Raw genomic sequence first — 21,589 nt, 5'->3', positions numbered from 1 at the left:
TAGGACGTTTTAGTTAATCCTAGGTCAAAATTCACACTTACCAGAAAATCTCGGAAAATACTAACCGTAGCACAACAGAAATTTCAGTATGAAGTTTTTATGCTATAATACATCTGCCACCCAAATTTCAATCTTGTAGCTTTAAAATTCAGCACTCAAACCCAGGATCAGGTACCTTTTACATGTCTCTGAACAGTTTTAGTTACTATTTGAATGATTTAAATTGTCAGATCACTGTTGCTCGCTTAGCACCACCCAGAACTCAGGTGTAGGTTATTGTAAGGTTGTAAGTACTGGTGCGATATAATGGAGGATTACAGGGTTCAGTATTATCCCCTGTACTTTTCAACGTTTATACATCTGTCATACCTGAAAGCAACACAAAGAAGTTTGGACATGCTGACGGTTCAGCAAAAAGACTTCAGGAGCATTGTAAACAAACTACATAAATATTTCACCATGTGGAGGCCCATGCAATCTTTCTGAAAACGAAGTCAACAGTTTATACTTAAACGACAGCGTAGTAGACTATAAACTGGAGGTCTCTATGAACGACACAGTGCTTCCCTACCAGAGCTACCCAAATTATCTTGCAATGGCTGTTAACAAAATACTGTCTTTCAGGAAACACCTCTAAAAAGGGTACTTCCAGATTAAGCACACGAAAAAATTTTATCCGGAAACTGCTGTACTAACTGGCCAATGGCAGCTAATACGTTTAGAACTTCGGCACTCAGTTTAGTGTATTTTACGGCTGAATATTGGGCTACGGTGTAGTTGAGCAGTCCACATGTAAATAAGATAGACACTCAGCTCATTACAACAATAAGAATACATGACAACTAGTCACTATACTGGCTTCCAACACTCCATCACATAGCCGCTCCTCTGTTAAGAAGAAAAGGAGACCTGTTTAAAGAATATTCCAAAGTAACAAACAATCCCACACTTCGAGATATCTCTGGGTTGACAACAAACCGACTTCGTTCCAAAAATCCCCCCTTACGACTGGTCCAACAGCTTGATCGTAGCAGCTTCACTACTGACAGCAAATGGTGTGAAACCTGGACCAAGAATGCTCCACCAGAAGTGCAGCATGATATTCTCGCCTTACAGAGACCCAAGGGCTTTAAAACCCCACAGCAAGAGTGGAAGAATGTAAATCACACTCGAACAGAACACGGAGTGTATGCATATAACCTGAGCAAATGGGGTAAGCAATCCAGCCCAAGCTGTAATTGTGAAGCACCGAAACAGACCAACCGGCACATTGATGAGATACAAATTGAGACCCTCCTTCGATTATCCAAACGGCTTTTTCGTGACTAGCCCATCACGTCTTGACTACATAATGAGGCTTGGCATTAGCATATACTAGTAACAACTCTTTTTACTGTATTATCTGTATTTATGCCTATTTCGGTATTGTTGACTGTACAGAGTGTCTGTAAATGTATATCTTGATTAAAAATTTTATTGGATACAGTAAATGAAATGCGTTATACCACATATACTTTTGTCTACTCATTAAGTTTTCAACCTTACATAAACAGTTAATACAGGTAATACAATTCAACATAAAAACACTTCAGCATGTGCATACCCGATAATAACCAAAATATCAAGCCGGTATTCAATCTCTTGCTACACATTGTGCAACATGTCTTGTGTGATTGGGCCAATGGCATCTCTGACATGTTGTTGCAATGTCACAATATCAGGAACTATTGTTTTGTACACAGTATCTTTCACGTACCCCTGAAGAAAGAAATCTATGGGGTTAATGTCAGGTGATGTCGGGGGCCATGGAATTGGACCATCTCTGCTAATCCAGCTGTTGGGAAAGGTTTCATTAGGAAAACCGCGGACTTCTAGAGCCCAATGAGGGAGAGCACCATGTTGCTGAAAGATGATATCGTCATGCATATCCTGTAGCTGGGGAATGGCATAATTTACCAACATGTCTAGGTAAACATATCCACTTACACTGCTTTCAAGGTAGAAAAATGGGCCAGTCCCTTGATCATACATTAACCCACGACCATATTAACCTTTGGACTATCCTGAATGTGTTCTCGTAAGACATGAGGATTTTCTGCTCACCAGAGCCAGACATTATGGCTGTTAACTGAGCCACAATCATTAAATGTTGACTCATCGTAAAAACACACACGCTTCAAGAGATCATCGTCCTCATCCAAATGGTTCAGCACGTCGAGTGAAAATTGTTCACGTTTTGGGCGACCATCTGGTAAGACGGGAACCATTTTATGCATTGCAATATTTGGCACGTGAAGCCCCCATGAAGCTTGTCTAATCGATTTCTGTGGCGAGCTCGTGAATGTGGTTTGAACTACCTACACATCCTCCGAAATCGATGGTCAGCCTCTGCTTTTCCGTTTGTACCTACACTGTAGCTAAAAAAGCTTCCATCCATGTTCTGATTAACTCGACATCAGGTGCTTTCTTTCCATAATTGGACACGAAGTTTCACTGCACAGTAATCAGTGATTTGGGTTCTGCTAGCCACTCAACACACTAAGCTTTGTCCTGTTGGTGGGGAGATGGGGAGGGGGGGCCATTTCTACGATATATCTCACACAGCAATCCTTGCGGGGAAAATGTTGAATGAGACACAGCTGCACAGAAACTTGATGGGTTCCCTAGTAGACGCAGAAGTGCCTCAACACGACGTGGCATGGACTCGACTAATGTCTGGAATAGTGCTGGGCGGAACGGACACCATGAATCCTGCAAGGCTGTCCATAAATCTGTAAGAGTACGAGGGGGTGGAGATTTCTCCTGAAGAGCACGTTCCAAGACACCCCAGATATGCTCAATAATGTTCATGTCTGGGGAGTTTGGTGGCCAGCAGAAGTGTTTAAACTCGGAAGAGTATTCCTGGAGCCACTCTGTAGCAATTCTGGACGTATGGGGTGTCACATTGTTCTGCTGGAATTGCCCAGTGGACATGAATGGATGCAGATGATCAGACAGGATGCTTATGTACATGTCTCCTTTGAGAGTCGTATCTAGACGTATCAGAGGTCTCACCCATATCACTCCAACTGTACACGCACCACACCATTACAGAGCCTCGGCCACCTTGAACAGTTCCCTGCTGACATGCAGGGTCCACGGATTCGTAAGGTTGTCTCTATACCCGTACACATCCATCCGCTCGACACAAGTTGAAACGAGTCTCGTCCGACCAGGCAACATGTTTCTAGTCATCGTCAGTCCGATGTCGGTGTCGACTGGCCCAGGCGAGGCATAAAGCTTTGTGTCACACAGACATCAAGTGTACACGAGTGGGCCATCGTCTCCGAAAGCCCATATCGATGATGTTTTGTTGACTACTTCGCACGCTGACATTTGTTGATGCCTCAGCAGTTTGCAGAAGAACTGCACTTCCGTCATGTTGACCAATTCTCTTCAGTCGTCGTTGGTCCCGTTCTTGCAGGATCTTTTTCCGGCCGCAGCGATGTCGGAGATTTGATGTTTTACTGGATTCCTGATATTCGTGGCACACTCATGAAATGGTCGTTATGCTGTGTCCCATCGCTCGTGCTCCGACTTCAACACCACGTTCAAACTCACTTAAATCGTGATAGCCTGCGATTGTAGCACCAGTAACCGATCTAACAACTGCACCAGGCTGTCGTATACTAGCATTGCCAACCGCAGCGCCGTATTCCGCCTTTTTACATATCTCTGCATTTGAATATTTGTGCCTATACCTTTTTTTTTGGTGCTTCAATATAAAATTAATATTTAATCTTGAAATGATGGTAAACATTTATGGAGAGTCTATGTTTCATGTTTAGTGCCGTATGCTAGCGTCTGTGTGGCGGTGTTGTGCAGATCGGGCCGGCGGAGGGCGACCAGTCTCGCGTGACCATCGAGCGGAACGGCGAGGAGGCGGCCAGCTTCCTGGTGCCGGCGCTGGGGCAGCGCTGGTCCAAGCTGGCGTTCCGTGTCACCCCGGGCAATGTGACGCTCTTCCTCAACTGCAAGCAGCACGGCGAGCCCGTGGCGGCCGGCGGCGCGGGAGGGCCGCTGCCCCTGCCCCAGGGCTCCACACTGCGCCTTGGAGGGCCCAAAGCCTTCACGGTGAGTCACCTGCCCGGGCAGTATTGGAGCAGTGACAGTTCTGGCGAAGCGGAGCCGCTTTGACACCAGCGACACACTTCTTATGGCACTGCACTTCACTTCACCATCTCTACTACAAACGACAAGAAAAATGAAGACAGCCCACTCTGTCAAAATCAAAATGAAACCTTTCTTTCAAACTTCAATAAGGTTTTACAGCTACCACAAACTTGTAAATGAAATCACCCTACCACATTGGCTGTTGTTGGGTTTATTATCCACTTTCAAGTAACAGTGTGCTATAACACATCAGATTTACATATTTGGATTCCGGCTGAAGTGTACCTGAGGTGACACAACAGTTAAATATTTTAACGATCTGCCACTTAGGAGTGGTAAGAGGCTACTGCCAATGTACATCGACATCTAAGTTGCCAACACCCCATGTTTCTTACAGGCTGTGAGATTTCACTGTAGGTAGTCAGTTCCGTTTACACTTTTAACTGGCCAGGCTCCCTACAGTTATAGCATTCTAGCATTCTATGATTTGAAGAACACTTTTACTGTAACTCAGATATGTCCATTAAATGGGTTGTACTACATAAGTTTGAGAGACGGCCACACAGTCAAAATAGCACAATGGTGAATGCCAAGTAGAGGGACACTTTAATGCAACAAATAATAGCTAGTGTAGCAGTATGTTTTCTTCAAGATATTTGGCATATTGACTCATTTTTGACTCAAATGATTTATACAGTTACATTCAAAATGTACCCATTTCACAATGAAGATTTGTAATCAACACTATAGTACACTACTAGCCATTAAAATTGCTACACCAAGAAGAAATGCACATGATAAATGGGTATTCGTTGGACAAATATATTATACTAGAACTGACATGTGATTACATTTTCACGCAATTTGGGTGCATAGATCCTGAGAAATCAGTACCCAGTACAACCACCTCTGGCCATAATAATGGCCTTCATATGCCTGGGCATTGAGTCAAACAGAGCTTGGATGGCGTGTACAGGTACAGCTGCCCATGCAGCTTCAACACAATATCACACTTCATCAAGAGTAGTGACTGGTGTATTGTGATGAGCCAGTTACTTAGCCACCATTGACCAGACGTTTTCAGTCAGTGAGAGATCTGGAGAATGTGCTGGCCAGGGCAGCAGTCGAACATTTTCTGTATCCAGAAAGGCCCGTATAGAACCTGCAATTTGCGGTCGTGCATTATCCTGCTGAAATGTAGGGTTTCGCAGGAATCGAATGAAGGGTAGAGCCACAGGTCGTAACACATCTGAAATGTAACGTCCACTGTTCAAAGTGCCGTCAATGCGAACAAGAGGTGACCGAGATGTGTAACCAATGGCACCCTTTACCATCACACCAGGTGATACGCCAGTATGGCGATGACGAATACAAGCTTCCAATGTGTGTTCACATGGTCGCCAAACACAGATGCGACCATCATGATGGATTCAACCGAAAAATGACGTTTTGCCATTCGTGCACCCAGGTTCGTCGTTGAGTATGCCATCGCAGGCACTCCTGTCTGTGATGCAGTGTCAAGGGTAACCACAGCCATGGTCTCCTAGCTGATAGTTCATGCTGCTGCAAACGTCGTCGAACTGTTCGTGCAGATGGTTGTTGTATTGCAAACGTCCCCATCTGTTGACTCAGGGATCAAGACGTGGCTGCACGTTCCTTTACAGCCATGCGGATAAGATGCCTGTCATCTCGACTGGTAGTGATACGAGGCCGTTGGGACCCAGCATGGCGGTCCGTATTACGCTCCTGAACCCACCGATTCCATATTCTGCTAACAGTCATTGGATCTCGACCAACGCGAGCAGCAATGTCGCGATACGATAAACCGCAATCGCGATAGGCTACAATCCGACCTTTATCAAAGTCGGAAACGTGATGGTACGCATTTCTCCTCCTTATACGAGGCATCACAAGAACGTTTCACCAGGCAACGCCGGTCAACTGCTGTTCCTCATGTCAGCACGTTGTAGGTGTCGCCACCGGCGCCAACCTTGTGTGAATGCTCTGAAAAGCAAATCATTTGCATATCACAGCATCTTCTTCCTGTCGGTTAAATTTCGCGTCTGTAGCACGTCCTCTTCGTGGTGTAGCAATTTTAATGGCCAGTAGTGTATTTCTGCTATCTACGTTCAGTAGTTTAAAGTATACACAGGGCGTTTGAAAATCTTTCCGACAAACTTCTAGCGGTGACATATCGCATCATGTGGAACAACATTTCTTGGAGGCAAATCGTTGTCTGAGCTTTCCGGTGACGCTAGGCGCCATTGTATTGAATTTACCAGCCTTCGGACCACGACATCTAATCGAACTGCAACGGCCTACTAGCCAGGTATGCCACACTTGCATACTATGTAGCACAGTAATTTTATTGAGTGATTTTCAACAATAAAACCTTCAGAATGAGTGTCTCTAAGCGGAGAAAGATGTTTCATATGCTCGGCGTATAACCTTTCACATGGGGCATATAACTGGCTTATAGACGACACACATTGCGTACGATCGTCACAGAGTATCTATGCCCTGATGCCTTTCATGGGCATAATCAGTTACTAGACATACCTAACATCGACAGTAAGCGTCGCCGAGTACTTTGTAAAAGAACTTGTTTCCTGTTACATCATCTATCACCCCTACATGTTTGTCACTCAGACTTTCAAACACTATATATATGTACGCCTACTATACTTAGCATCCTTGATAATGTATTTTTTTCTATTCCGCAGTGGCAATTATACTATTTGAAAACGCCATATCTGACGTCTCTGTAACTATATTATCTTCTAGTAAGATTTTTTCATAGAATGCTGGAAAATAAAATTGAGGATCATCTATATGACGATCAGTTTGGCCTTAGGAAAGGTAAAGGAAGCTCCAGCAGTACATGGAAGCATGATTGAAGAAACATCAAGACATTTTCACAGCATTTGTCGTCGAGGAAAAAACGTCGTGCAACATGTTTATATCCCCACCAAAATAGGTATTCACTTTAAGAAAAGTGGGTAACACACAATTATACAAGAACCAAGAAAGAATAATAATAACGAAGGCAAAGATAAAAGTGCCGAGAGAGAAGTAGTCAGATTAAAACGGGCGTAAGGCTCCTCTAATGCTCAATGTTTGTATCGAAGAAGCAATGAAGGGAATAAATATCGGTAGTGGGGTTAAAATTCATAGTGAATGGATTTATATTATGTGATATTATATTATGCGAGATTCGATATAAGAAGTGGGTCTGAACAGACGAAGAGAACTTTCTTCAATAGCAGGTCGCATATCAGATATTGACATGAGCCGCTCGGGTAGCTGCACGCGTTAGCACGACGCTTCCGGGATTTGGGGAGGCGCCCCAACCCCGGATCGAATCCGCCTGGAGGATTGACGACAAGGTTCGGTGTGCAAGCCAGCCTGGTTGTGGTATTTAGGCAGTTTCCCACATACCATTATGTGGATAATGGGCTGGTACCTACGCCCCACCCCCGTAACACGATTCGAGAACATTTCAAAAACGTTCTCCCAATTTCACATGGGATAGCGCTATACGCAGACAGATGGGATACACAAATTCCGTCCCGCTGTGGAAGGGGTGGTGACGGGAAGTGTATCTGGCCACTCTCTGCCACTAACATTGCCAAGTCCAAAGTAACATTGCAACCCCAGAAAGAAGAAGATATCAGATATTGATATGGAACTGAGGAAAAAGTTCCTGGAAGTGTACGTCAAGACAGTAGAGCATTGCACTGTGTGGATGTGAGAGAGGGACCATCGGAAATACGCAGAAGGAGAAACAGGAGTTGCTATCGTAGAATATTAAAAATTAAGTGGACAGGGAAAGTACGAAATAAACAAGTAGTGAAAAGAACTAGCTTGGCAAGAAGTCTATGGAAGACTCTCACCACAAGAACTGATAGGTTATTGGGACACCTGATACGGCATCCAAGAATAGGCAACCTGGCCAGCTAAAGGAACATTGGAAGGGAAAAACAGCAGCGATAGACTAAGATACTGAAGTACACAGTAAGCAATCTCTACTAGATGCTCGATACTCAGTAGCTTTGCAATATAGTTTGAAATTGATCTTTAACAGCATTACGATTTAGAAAAGATCTTAATCTCACAGTCACTCGAATCTCTACTTTGTATTCAGTTATAATACTAATTCCAATACAATGACAATTATATGAAATAAATCAAATGGTAATAGATACTAATGAACTTAAACGGAAAATATGTTACAGGAAGTAAATAGCTAAAATGAGTAAACTATGTTTTGTAGAACATATGGAATAATTATGATGAGCGTAATAGCCTGAGAAATTAACTGAACTGTAAAATGTTTATTTTGTTCTAGTGTAACACAGCTTTTATCTGTGAGTGTTTGTTCCTTTCATCGACCTTGTGTAATCGAGGAGGAAGCTGCGCTGACGCTGCATTTGGTGGTGAGTCCTCGCGTGTCCAAATTGCCTACAACGCCTATTTACTTGCCCGTTATACACTTACAAGTTTGTGTCCACTCTTTCTCTTCGCTTTTAGATGTCACTCTTCTGTAACATTAATCACACGAATCTTACTTAACGCGTTTAGCTAAGTGCCGTTTACTTGTGGTTCAGAATGCATGCAAAATCTTGATCGTTGTCATCGTTTCACATAGACCCGAAGGTAGCAGCTGGTAAATGAGTTAGGTAGTCCGTTAATCTGAAACACAGAAACCAACAGAAGATCATTAAACAATGGAATCTCGTTCTGTAAGGGCGCGTTCAAATACGATAACTAGCTCAGCCATTGAGATGGAAGTTTTTTGTGGTTCCCCTTAGTTCCTTTATGTGAATATCTGGAAGATTGCTATGAAGGGAGAAATGATTATCACGATAAAAGAAGCGAAATCAGGGCGCGCACAGAAAAATTTAAGTGCTCGTTATTCCCGCGTGCCGTTCGAGAGTGGAACGGTAGAGAGACAGCTTGAAGCGCCTCTGCCAGGCACTTTATTGTGAATAGCAGAGTAATCACATAGGTGTAGATGTAGATGAAGAGAAAACGGCAGGTAACCTGCCAAATCTTGTGGTTCGGTCACTGTCCATCTATCTGATGCCCCGGTTACGGACGGATATTGATTGAAATATTATCTGGTGGCAATAATAACGTAACTTGGCATGTAGACTATCAAAGGTACTACTGGTTTCCTATAAGTACTCTCGTTTTAGAAATGACATTATATAGCACTGTAAGTTGCTTTTTAAATTATTCTTTAAAAAAAATAAAGAAAAATAATAATTTAAACACCAACTTACAGTGCTATAAATGTAAAGTTTTTCAGAGCTGTAGAGCACAATCAACGAAAAATGTATCTCATTCTAAAGTTTTTCTGTAACAGTATGAAAAATAAACTGTCTGGTGGTATGTAAGTAACGTACTCTCACTATTGCAATGGCTCGGCGAATTGCAGAGAAAAACTGATAAACTGTGGTGTCCATGAAGGGTTATTGTGTACCAGGTCCAGAAAATTAAAGGGAAAAGTGAAGTACTAGTAATTCTAAAAGTACTGAGAGTCTCGTTGTTCCCGTAGAATGAACACGTTTACGTTAAGAAGAGAAAAATAAGAGTTGCTACATTTTTACTAATAGCTGAGATGTAATGGTTTTGGAGGTTGTGGCACATGTTCTCAAACTAGAGTTTGTGCCCAATACAAAGGTAAAATAATGTGCAATACTTGTGAAATGTCCTCTGCACACACGAAGACGGTTTTTCCCCTAGTGGAAGTGAAAGCGCACTCAGTTGTAAACTGTGATACGTTTCTATACAAAATATAATCTATACTGACCTTTGGTCAATATGTTTTTCATTGTTACAAAAATTTAAACTCCCTTCAAGAACTGATATGAAAAGATCGTGCTACAGCCTATTCTTCCTAAATTATTATCTTCTCACTTTGCATGTTTTTCACCGTATTATGGAAATTTTATAATTTTATTTTTTTCCTTTTTTTTTGATCACTTGGTGTTTTCCTAATGCGTAACGTTGTCGTAGTACTGTGTAGAATAGCGGAAGAGGAACTGCCGGTCTGAGAAATATCCGTAGCGCAGAGTGCGGGCGTAGTTCCGCGAACAGAAACACTATTGACAAAGACAATGAGATGCTCTCAGTGTCTACGCTCTGTATCAGCCTTAGCGCATGCTTTGTGTTCCTGAACCACTATTCAAGGAAAGAGGAAAGATCAGGGCTTCCCTTCCCGTCGACGACGAGGTTGTTACGGACGCAGCAGAAGCTCGAATTGTGCGAGGAGAAGGAATTCTGCCGTGTCCTGCTTAAACGTAGAGCTCAATCAAAGCTGTTGGTTAAAATTCCGAGTTGTGTGGTCTTGGTCCATGACACTTTTTCTTTTCTTTTCTGCTGTCGACAGGCGTTGATATACATCAACGGGGACAGTTGAAAATGTGTGCCCCGACCGGGACTCGAACCCAGTATCTCCTGCTTACATGGCAGACGCTCTATCCATCTGAGCCACCGAGGGCACAGAGGATAGTGCGACTGCAGGGATTTATCCCTTGCACGCTCCCCGTGAGACCCACATTCCCAATTTCGTGTCCACACACTATATTCGTGGTGCCCCTGCCCATTACACTCATTACTCGCGGCAGACAATCTGTCCCGTAAGAGTTCGGGCAATGCGTGTGCATCCAGCACAGAAGAAGAAGGTCAATGGCCGGTTAGCCTTAACTATATGAAGATGGCCTCTTCATATCCTGTGTATAGAGCTAGGTCGAGACAGAACAGCTGACATTGTCTTGTTAAAAGACAAAATCACGGAGACGCCGAAGAGAGGGCAGGTTCAAATTACCGTTATGCAAACCACGTATGGTCCTTTTGTGTACTCAATAGCACGTTATACCATCATGCCAGGTGCCGAGTCTGTATGGTGGTGACGAATAGAAGCTGGCAACGTTCTTTCTTCTCGAAGCCTCCATACACAAATATATCGATAGTGGTGCTGCACCCAGAACCAGGACTCTTCTGAAAAGGTTGCCATTCATGTGTCCAGTATTGTCGTAGGGCGCACCGCTGTAGGCAAACCTCCCTCTGGGGCCACTCCGAGAACCCCAAATAGTCGCATCTCCATGTCTTGCTGCAAACAAGCCCGTTTCGTGTTTCAAGGTACGTGCCATATTTGTACGAACCTGCAAGGCACGGCGAACAATATGTCAGTCCTATCGGGCGCTAGTCGCGCGAGATCGTTGGAATTCTGCCTGGTATCGATTGTACGGTCTGATCCGTTTAATATGTCAGAAAAGTAAAACGCTATATACAAGAAATTGTGCAATTTTATTGCTTGTTAGGCATTGCGAATGCCGCATATGTTCGTGTTGCGCCACGTGGCGTGTACTATTGCTGTTGTGATTTGCTGAGAGCCCGCTGCAATCAGCCTCCTTCGGTCGGCCGCATTATGTGGTTTTTGTTCATACACTGTTGACTTGGCGTAGCCTTATCCAATAAATCTGTAGGTGTTGATAATATTAGGAGGCCATGGGATAGGCCCAACACTGCCGCACCAGCGATAGCTGATCATCTGATTTAATTGTTCCCCCACTATTACAGCTTGATGTCGTACAGCGCCGTCCTGTTGATAATGGTGTCCAGTATCCCATCTTGATGTAACTGAGGAACCACATACTGCTCGCTCATTTCAAGGTAACTGACGGCATAAACAGTCTCCTCCGATAAAAAGGCATGAGACGATAACGTACTGACGTTTGAAAGCTCTCTGGGTCTCCACGACAGTCAAAAACTTCGCATACCATACGACATGCCATACGACTCGTTTAGCCTGAGCGCGTTGTTGGGGCGTAACGACCATTCTCATTTAACAGTCGAGACACACTGAGTGCACTAAGTTGTGCCATCTACGTGCATGATGGTTCTGACATCTGGTGTTTGCTCTGTGAACTATGTGTTGTTGGCTTGCCTCCCAAAGCACTGTTAGTCATTCTTAACTCCCATCATTTTCACATACATTACAGAAAATTGTTCAGAGATATAGTATACATTAACTTAATAAATACAACTTTATACTTTTCTACCATTTCAAACGAATGACCCTCTAAATTAGTTTGACAGTCGTGGGATTCTGACGAAAGTAAACAGCGGTACCGCTGAACCATACACCGCAATCTCGATAAACAACAGGCCTGTTTCTATGGAGCTCCTAAACTTCGCTGGTAGACGTTTCTCTTTATTACGCGAAGCATAATACGCCATTGGAACAAACAAACAATATTCAAATGTGGTTTCTGCATGGAAAACCTATCGTGTGATCTTTCCTTGTCAATAGAATATAGAGGATCATTTTGCTAACTGGAGAGAAACTGCAGGGAACGATTCCTGAGTGTAAAAGGAATAAAATCAACACAGGGGCGGAAATGTATTCCAAAGCAGGTATAGCCACTTGGAGGTGAAGATAAAAGATCCTTGTCTGTGCAGATTACAATGAATAGAGAGAACACACACTGAGGCTGAACCGGTTCTGATGGTTCGCTGCCACCATACCATGCGGATTCTTCGTAGCCCACAGGTGGGTAAAGGTTGACGATACCGCCCCTCACAAAGGTAGCCTCGGCTATGAATAGGATACACGACAGACATCCCAGCACCGTGGTGGCCCGACGGACAAACCAGATACGAAACGGTCGCCACGAGGGCAATCCGCGGGTAATACGTCAAGTACGGGCTCTAAGTGACACCTATAGTGGCAGGTGTCGTAGAGAATGTTCCACACGGCCGATTGGCTTAGCCCATGCTGGTGAATCACCTGTCTAGTGCTGAAATTGGGTTCACGGTCAAGGATCTTTTATCTCCACTTTCAAGTGTTCTGTACCGTCCTTGGAACGCATTTCCGTCAATTCTCCATATGACCTATTTTTTCCTCATCCTCTCAGGAATCGTAACTTGTAGTTTTTTTCCGATTTAGTAAATTTACCCACTATACATTAATAAATCAGACAATCTGCAGGGACAGTTTTCAGACTTGAAGTGGATGAAAAAAGGTCCTATGAATATGTCTCCGGAAATGTATCGTTGCCAAGGTAGATGGCGCTGACGAATATCAGTTTCTCTGACCACGGCTCGTACGTTTCTTGTGTGTTGCATGCTGCGTGCTGTAAGCAGCAGAATGGTCCGGTATTCATCTCGGGAACAAGCCGAGATGGTGTTTGTGTACGGTCAGGCAGATGGAAAAGGTCGAGAGTCAGCATGACTTTACCAACAGAAATACCCACACAGACACCGATCTTTTACAGAAGCTCGAAATTTAGCGCGGACTTCAATGCGAGATGCTTATAATAGTTTCCACAACGAAACTTTGTCTCGAAACCTGGCAGAACATCCAAAGAGATTCTCGTCGTATGTGAAGTATGTTAGCGGCAAGAAACAATCACTGCCATCTCTGTGCGATAGCAATGACGATACTAGCGAAGACAGTGCTGCCAAAGCAGAGGTACTAAACACAGCCTTCCGAAATCACTTCACAAAAAAGACGAAGTAAATATTCCAGAATTCGAATCGAGAACAGATGCCAACATGAGTAACGTAGAAGTAAATATCCTCGGAGTAGTGAAGCAACTTAAATCACTTACTAAAAGCAAGTCTTCTGGCCAAGACTGTATACCAATTAGGTTCCTTTCAGAGTATGCTGATGCTTAGCTCCATACTTAACAATCATATACAATCGTTGCTCGACGAAAGATACGTACCCGAAGACTGGAAAGTTGCACAGGTCACACCAATATTCAAGAAAGGTAGTAGGAGTAATCCACCAAATTACAGGCGCATATCATTAACGTCGATATTCAGCAGGATTCTGGAACATATATTGTGTTCGAACATTATTAATTACCTCGAAGGAAACGGTCTATTGACACACAGTCGCCGCGCGGAGTGGCCGCGTGGTTTGAGGCGTCATGTAACGGACTGCGCGGCCCCTTCCGCCGGAGGTTCGAGTCCTCCCTCGGGCACGGATGTGTGTGTTGTTCTTCGCATAAGTTAGTATAAGTAGTGTGTAAGTCTGGGGACTGAGGACCTAAGCAGTTTGGTTCCTTAGGAGTTCACACACATATCAACATTTTGACACACAGTCAACATGGATTTAGAAAACATCTTTCTTGTGTAAAACAACTAGCTCTTTATCCACATGAAGAGTTGTGTGCTATTGACAAGGGATTCCAGATCGATTCCGTATTTCTGGCTTTCCGGAAGGCTTTTGACACTGTACCACACAAGCGGCTTGTAGTGAATTGCGTGCTTATGGAATATCGTCTCAGTTATGTGACTGGATTCGTGATTTCGTATCAGAGAGGTCACAGTTCTTAGTAATTGACGGAAAGTCATCGAGTAAAACAGAAGTGATTTCTGGCGTTCCCCAAGGTAGTGTTATAGTCCCTTCGCTGTTCTTTATCTATATGAACGATTTGGGAGACAATCTGAGCAGCCGCCATAGGTTGTTTGTAGATGAAGCTGCCGTTTATTGAATAATAAAGTCATAAGAAGATCAAAACAAATTGCGAAACGATTTAGAAAAAATATCTGAATGATGCAAAAATTGGCAGTTGACCCGAAATAAGGAAAAGTGTGAGGTCATCCACATGAGTGCTAAAAGAAATCCGTTAAACTTCGGTTAAACGATAAATCAGTCAAATCTAGAGGCCGTAAATTCAACTAAATACCTAGGAATTACAATTACGAACAACTTAAATTGGAAGAAACACATAGAAAATGTTGTGGGGAAAGCTAACCAAAGACTGCGTTTTATTGGCAGGACACTTAGAAAATGTAACAGAACTACTAAGGAGACTGCCTATACTACGCTTGTCCGTCCTCTTTTAGAATACTGTTGCGCGATGTGGAATCCTTACCAGATAGGACTGACGGACTACATTGAAAAAGTTCAAAGGAGGGCAACACGTTTTGTGTTATCGCGAAATATGAGAGCGAATGCCAGGGAAATGATACAGCATTTGGGCTGGACATAATTAAAAGAAAGGCGTTTATAGTTGCGACGGAATCTTCTCACGAAATTCCAAACACCAACTTTCTCCTCCGAATCGAAAATATTTTGTTGACACCGACCTACATAGGGAGAAACGATCACCACGATACAATAAGAGAAATCAGAGCTCGTACAGAAAAATACAGGTGTTCATTCTTTGCGCGCGCTGTACGAGATTGGAATAATAGAGAATTGAGAAGGTGGTCGATGAACCCTATGCTAAGCGTTTAAATGTGATTTGCAGAGTATCGATGTAGATGTAGATGCAGACTCATCACACAACATTTCAAACCATTTTTGGGCGTTTGTGTGATGGGTCCTTTCAGACAGACGAAATTGCAGGGAGGCAGCGGACTGTGCGTACACCAGATTTGGAGAACCTGGTTCTGCCTTTCGACCGTTTCCATCTGCTTGGCCGCACACAGACACCGTCTCGGCTTGTTCACGACATGAATACGGCACCATTCTGCTGCTTAGAGTACGCTCCGTCAATCACACAGCCTGAAACACACAAGGAAAACCCGGCACGTGGTGAGAGGAACTTTCATTCGTCAGCGGCATCTATGCATTTCCACTCACATGTTCAAAGGATTTTTTCCTCCATTTTCAGTCAGGAATCCATCCTTGCAGTTTTTCTGTTTTATCAATGTTCACCCTGTATAGGTATCCTTTTATCCACTTTAATGGTTGCGCTGAAGGGCTTATGATTATCACATCCATGGATGTGAATTCGAAAGTAAAATTCTATGTACCGACTTGACAGAAAATCCTAGGAAGTTCTGGTCTTACATTAAATGAGTAAGTGGATCGGAACAGCATATCCAGCAGGCGATCATTGTAGGCAAAACCACCCCTTCTTCCGCCTCCTCGATTTCTATATCACCATCTATGGCCGTCCTATACCCCTCACCCCCACCCTTAAGTACCTTGGCGTCACCCTCGACCGTCGCCTCTCCTGGACCCCCCATCTCCAGACACTCCAAGCCAAGGCACGCTCCCGGCTCCGTCTCCTCAAACTCCTTTCTGGCCGTACATGGGGTCTGGACCCCTCCACCATCCTCCACACCTATAAACCCCTCATTCCGCCCTATCCTCTGCTATGCCCATCCTACCTGGATCTCCACCCCTCCTACCGTTTACAAATCCCTTCAAATCCTTGAACGCCATGCTCTCCGCCTCGCCTATCGTATCTGCCTCCCCTCCCCCATGCGGATCCTGTACGATCTTATTCCGTTCCCACACCTCCTCCTCTTCCTCTTCCTCGAATGGATACGGATCCTATACACCTCCCGTAAACTAGATCCCCCTTACCCGCTTGTCTCTCACATCCTCTTCCACTCCCATCCGCTGCCACGCCTGTATTTCCACGTCCCACCTGCTCTCCATCTCTCCACCCTCCTTATCCTCTCCCAAGGTGGCTTCCGCCAGCTTCCCCTCCCTGATGATGCCCTCCATCTACCCCTCCTATCAACTTTGATCCTCCCACTTCCTGTGTTTTTTCCTTAGGGTACACTCTCTCCCTTCTCTCTCCTTTCCCTCCATCCTCCCTTCCTCCCCCCTCCTCCCTCGGGCTTCCCCTACCCCCCTCCGCCCTTCATTCCTCCCCCCATGCCCCCTGCCATTGGCATCCCTGCTCTCCCCTCTACCACCCCCACCACCTTCCTCCCTTCTTGGCAGGTCCCCGGACTCGCACACGTTCAGTGGACATTCGCGCGCCGGAGATCATCGCCATCAGTTTATCGTGTGTGTGCCATCATGTTTGTGCTTTAGTGTTTTTCGCCGTCACGCTCCTTCGTTCACCTGTACCGTCTAATTCATCAGTGTCCCTGTGCAGTGCCAACAGTTTCTTTCAGTGTCTTCGCATGTGAACGGCTACGTGTTCTTTGTTTATGTGTCTACTGTTTTTTGCCCCACAATTTTGTTCTGTCTATTCTGTGTCTTCATTGTTTTCTCAGTTGTTAAACTTGTGGCTGAAGAGCAGCGTAATATGCTGCTGCCAGCCCACCTTATGTAAAGGTGTTTAAATGACAATAAAGAAAAAAAAACCAGCATATTCAGACACTCTGGCATGATGATGGCACTGAAACACAGGATGAGACGCATAAAGCTGAAATACTAAACACCTTTTTCCGAAGCTGTTTCACAGAGGAAGACCGCACTGCAGTTCATTCTCTAAATCTTCGCAAAAACGAAAAAATTGCTGACATCGAAATAAGTGTCCAAGGAATAGAAAAGCAACTGAAATCACTCAACAGAGGAAAGTCCACTGGACCTGACGGGATACCAGTTCGATTCTACACAGAGTACGCGAAAGAACTTCCCCCCCCCCCCCCTTCTAATAGCCGTGTACTGCAAGTCACTAGAGGGACGGAAGGTTCCAAATGATTGGAAAAGAGCACAGGTAGTTCCAGTTTTCAAGAAGGGTCGTCGAGCAGATGCACAAAACTATAGGCCTATATCTCCGACATCGATCTGTTGTAGAATTTTAGAACATGTTTTTTGCTCACGTACCATAACATTTCTGGAAACCCACAATCTACTCTGTAGGAATCAACACGGATTCCGGAAACCGCGATCGTGTGAGACCCAACTCGCCTTCTTTGTTCACGAGACCCAGAAAATATTAGATACAGGCTCCCAGGTCGATGCCATTTTCCTTGACTTCCGGAAGGCGTTCGATACAGGTCCACACTGTCACCTGATAAAGTAAGAGCCTACGGAATATCAGACCAGCTGTGTGGCTGGATTAAAGAGTTTTAAGCAAACAGAACACAGCATGTTGTTCTTAATGGAGAGACGTCTACGGACGTTTAAGTAACCTCTGGCGTGCCACATGGGAGTGTTATGGGACCATTGCTTTTCACAATATATATAAATGACCTGGTAGATAGTGTCGGAAGTTCCATGCGGCTTTTCGCGGATGATGCTGTAGTATACAGAGAGGTTGCAGCATTAGAAAATTGCAGCGAAATGCAGGAAGATCTGCAGCGGATAGGCACTTGGTGCAGGAAGTGGCATCTGACCCTTAACATAGACAAATGTAATGTATTGCGAATACATAGAAAGAAGGAGCCTTTATTGTTTGATTATATGATAGCGGAACAAACACTGGTAGCAGTTACTTCTGTGAAATATCTGGAAGTATGCGTACGGAACGATTTGAAGTGGAATGATCATATAAAATTAATTGTTGGTAAGGTGGGTGCCAGGTTGAGATTCAGTGGGAGAGTCCTTAGAAAATGTAGTCCATCAACAAAGGAGGTGGCTTACAAAACACTCGTTCGACCTATACTTGACTATTGCTCATCAGTGTGGGATCCGTACAAAGTCGGGTTGACGGAGGAGATAGAGAAATCCAAAGAAGAGCGGCGCGCTTCGTCACAGGGTTATTTGGTAAGCGTGATAGCGTTACGGAGATGTTTAGCAAACCCAAGTGGCAGACTCTGCAAGAGAGGCGCTCTGCATCGCGATGTAGCTTGCTGTCCAGATTTCGAGAGGGTGCGTTTCTGGACGAGGTATCGAATATATTGCTTCCTCCCACTTATACCTCCCGAGGAGATCACGAATTTGAAATTAGAGAGATTCGAGCGCGCACGGAGGCTTTCCGGCAGTCGTTCTTCCCGCGAACCATACGCGACTGGAACAGGAAAGGGAGGTAATGACAGTGGCACGTAAAGTGCCCTCCGCCACACACCGTTGGGTGGCTTGCGGAGTATAAATGTAGATGTAGTACACTTCATACCAACTTTTTTTTGCCTGCCGTCTTCATGGTGTTGAAATCGTAATTGACAGCAAAGTATTTTCGGTGCTAGTAGGACCACCAGCTCTTTTCCTTCATCCTGAAACAATGGTCCGCCGAGCATTAACGACCAACGACCGTTTTCCAATATCACTTGCTGTCGAGAATTTTGAAAGGGCTCTGCTATCAGCCGCGGAGCTAAGCAGGCGGATAAGCGCGGAAGTCCGTGAGTGGCAGACTAGGCAGGACTAGGCGCAGCTTCCTCCTGTGCTGGGCTCCCGCCATGACGACGATTGCTCACGCGCTGCTGCGGCTGTTTGTTGCGCAGGGCGTCGTCCAGGAGCTGCGAATCTTCGGGGACCCGTCCGTGGCTGCCGACAAGTGCGACGATTCCTTCCTGGGGGTGAGTACCGCATCTAGCACTGTCTGCGTTCACTGCTCTTCTAACCAAAGATCAGCTGCAACCATTCCATACATTCCCAGTCTGTTACTTATGACTGAAAGCTCTTTGTTCCCTATAACTTAAATTTCCACTTAATAAAATATGGTTACGATGTAGTAACAGTGTTTGTGCTTCTCTCGTTTCAACTGCGGTTTCCTTTGGGTCCACACTTCATTCTTGTTCCATCTCTCCTAGCGTCTTCTTTCTTCCACTTATTGATTTTCTTCTGTCCTGAAATCCTGCCTTTCCCGTTGCTTCTTTAAAAGTTTTCTATTTCTTATTGTGTCCAGGTCGACTTCTACATTTTCCGCATATTCCTAAGTCTCTCAGACATATTATTTTAGATTTGTAATTGTTTACTAAGCCAGAGATCTGTTTGCTTACTCTGCCTTTTTTAATCCTGCATGTACGCCCACAGAATATTAATCTTTTTCTCATTAGTACATTTCTTAGGTGTCTTCTTCCAGTTCTTTAGCTCTCCCTTTGTAGTCAGTTTAAGATGTTCTAATGCCCAGAATATTCCTAGTGTGACCACTATTTCATAGTGTTTCAGTTTTGGGTTCCAGGATAAAGAGACTGCAGATATATGTTTGTTGCTCTTTCTTTTTTATGTATCCTAGTCTCCCTTACTTTCTTTTCCATTATTTTGTTTCATACCCATTCTCCAGATGGCAGTTATAAGAGTCCAGGGGCATGTAAGGGAAGCGGTAGTTGGGAAGGGAGTGAGACAGGGTTGTAGCCTATCCCCGATGTTATTCAATCTGTATATTGAGCAATCAGTAAAGGAAATAAAAGAAAAATTCAGAGTTGGAATTAAAATCCATGAAGAAGAAATTAAAGCTTTGAGGTTCGCCGATGACATTGTGATTCCGTCAGAGACAGCAAAGGACTTGGAGGAGCAGTTGACCGGAATGGACAGTGTCTTGAATGGAGGATATAAGATGAACATCAACAAAAGCAAAACGAGGATAATGGAATGTAGTCGAATTAAATCGGGCGATGCTGCGGGAATTAGATGAGGAAATGAGACGCTTAAAGTAGTAAATGAGTTTTGCTATTTGGGGAGCAAAATAACTAATGATGGTCGAAGTAGAGAGGATATAAAATGTAGACTAGCAATGGTAAGGAAAGCGTTTCTGAACAGGAGAAATTTGTTAACATCGAGTATAGATTTAAGTGTCAGGAAGTTGTTTCTGAAAGTATTTGTATGGAGTGTAGTCATGTATGCAAGTGAAACACGACGATAAATAGTTTAGACAAGAAGAGAATAGAGGCTTTCAAAATGTGGTGCTACAGAAGAATGCTGAAGATTATATGGGTAGATCACATAACTAATGAGGAGGTACTGAATAGAATTGGAGAGAAGAGAAATTTGTGGCAAAACTTGACTAGAAGAAGGGACTGGTTGGTAGGGCATATTATGAGGCGTCAAGGGATCACCAATTTAGTATTGGAGGGCAGCGTGGAGGGTAAAAATCGTAGAGGGAGACCAAGAGATGAATACACTAAACAGATTCAGAAGGATGCAGGTTGCAGTAGGTACTGGGAGATGAAAAAGCTTGCACAGGATAGAGTAGCATGGAGAGCTGCAGTCTCTCGACTGAAGACCACAAGAACCACAACAACCACCCATTCTCCTAGATATTTTAAACAGTGTAATTTAGATTTTTGGTTGTTATTTACTTTAAGCTTTTGGGGTGCATTACTGATGTTTGCCTAGATTTTTTTTTTCATGTGACACTTCTAACCTACTTTCCTGCTTGACGTTCTAATTCTGTGATTTATTCTTCTGTACTTCCAAAACGATCTGTGATAAGTGACTTGTCATCTGCAATCTACAGCGATCAAGTTTGGCTTCCGTCATAGTTGTATACCCTTGGCATTTATGACCTTTCTCCAATGTCTAAACACTTTCTGTAATGCATAGTTAGAAACTAGAAGCGATAAACCGTCTCTTTGTCTTACTCATGATACATTTTTTAAAATTTGTAACAATTCTCCCATTAATTTTACCTTTGATGTTGTGTTGGTTAAAGTTGATTTAATTATTTTCCTTGTTTTGTTATGTAGTCGAAACTCTCTTAAAATGTTGAATAATATATTTCTATCAATAGAATCGTACACCGTTTCAAAATCTACAAATGTTAACTCTCTCTGAACCCTGTTTGATATCCCCTAACTGTGGATCAAGTATTCTTTCAGTTTTGTTGAAAAGTACCTCCGTCAG

At 43.9% G+C, this 21,589-nt stretch overlaps 1 protein-coding gene and 1 non-coding gene across 2 annotated transcripts in view; one reads left to right on the top strand and one right to left on the bottom strand.

Moving 5' to 3' along the window:
• Positions 1-21,589, top strand: part of LOC126176514 (collagen alpha-1(IX) chain-like) — a 341,330-nt gene that overhangs the window by 130,794 nt on the left and 188,947 nt on the right. The window contains exons 3-4 of the mRNA XM_049923671.1: positions 3,865-4,113; positions 19,249-19,323. Of these exons, the coding sequence (XP_049779628.1) occupies positions 3,865-4,113; positions 19,249-19,323 (324 nt within the window). The remainder of the gene's footprint in view (positions 1-3,864; positions 4,114-19,248; positions 19,324-21,589) is intronic.
• On the bottom strand, positions 10,584-10,658 carry Trnat-ugu (transfer RNA threonine (anticodon UGU)). The gene has a single exon. It is a non-coding gene; the product is annotated as a tRNA-Thr (tRNA).

This window comes from Schistocerca cancellata, chromosome 3, assembly GCF_023864275.1.
Source record: "Schistocerca cancellata isolate TAMUIC-IGC-003103 chromosome 3, iqSchCanc2.1, whole genome shotgun sequence".
In the NCBI taxonomy this organism is placed as follows: domain Eukaryota; kingdom Metazoa; phylum Arthropoda; class Insecta; order Orthoptera; family Acrididae; genus Schistocerca; species Schistocerca cancellata.
The sequence above is the reverse complement of the archived record's forward strand: the minus strand, read 5'-3'. Positions and strand labels throughout refer to the sequence as shown.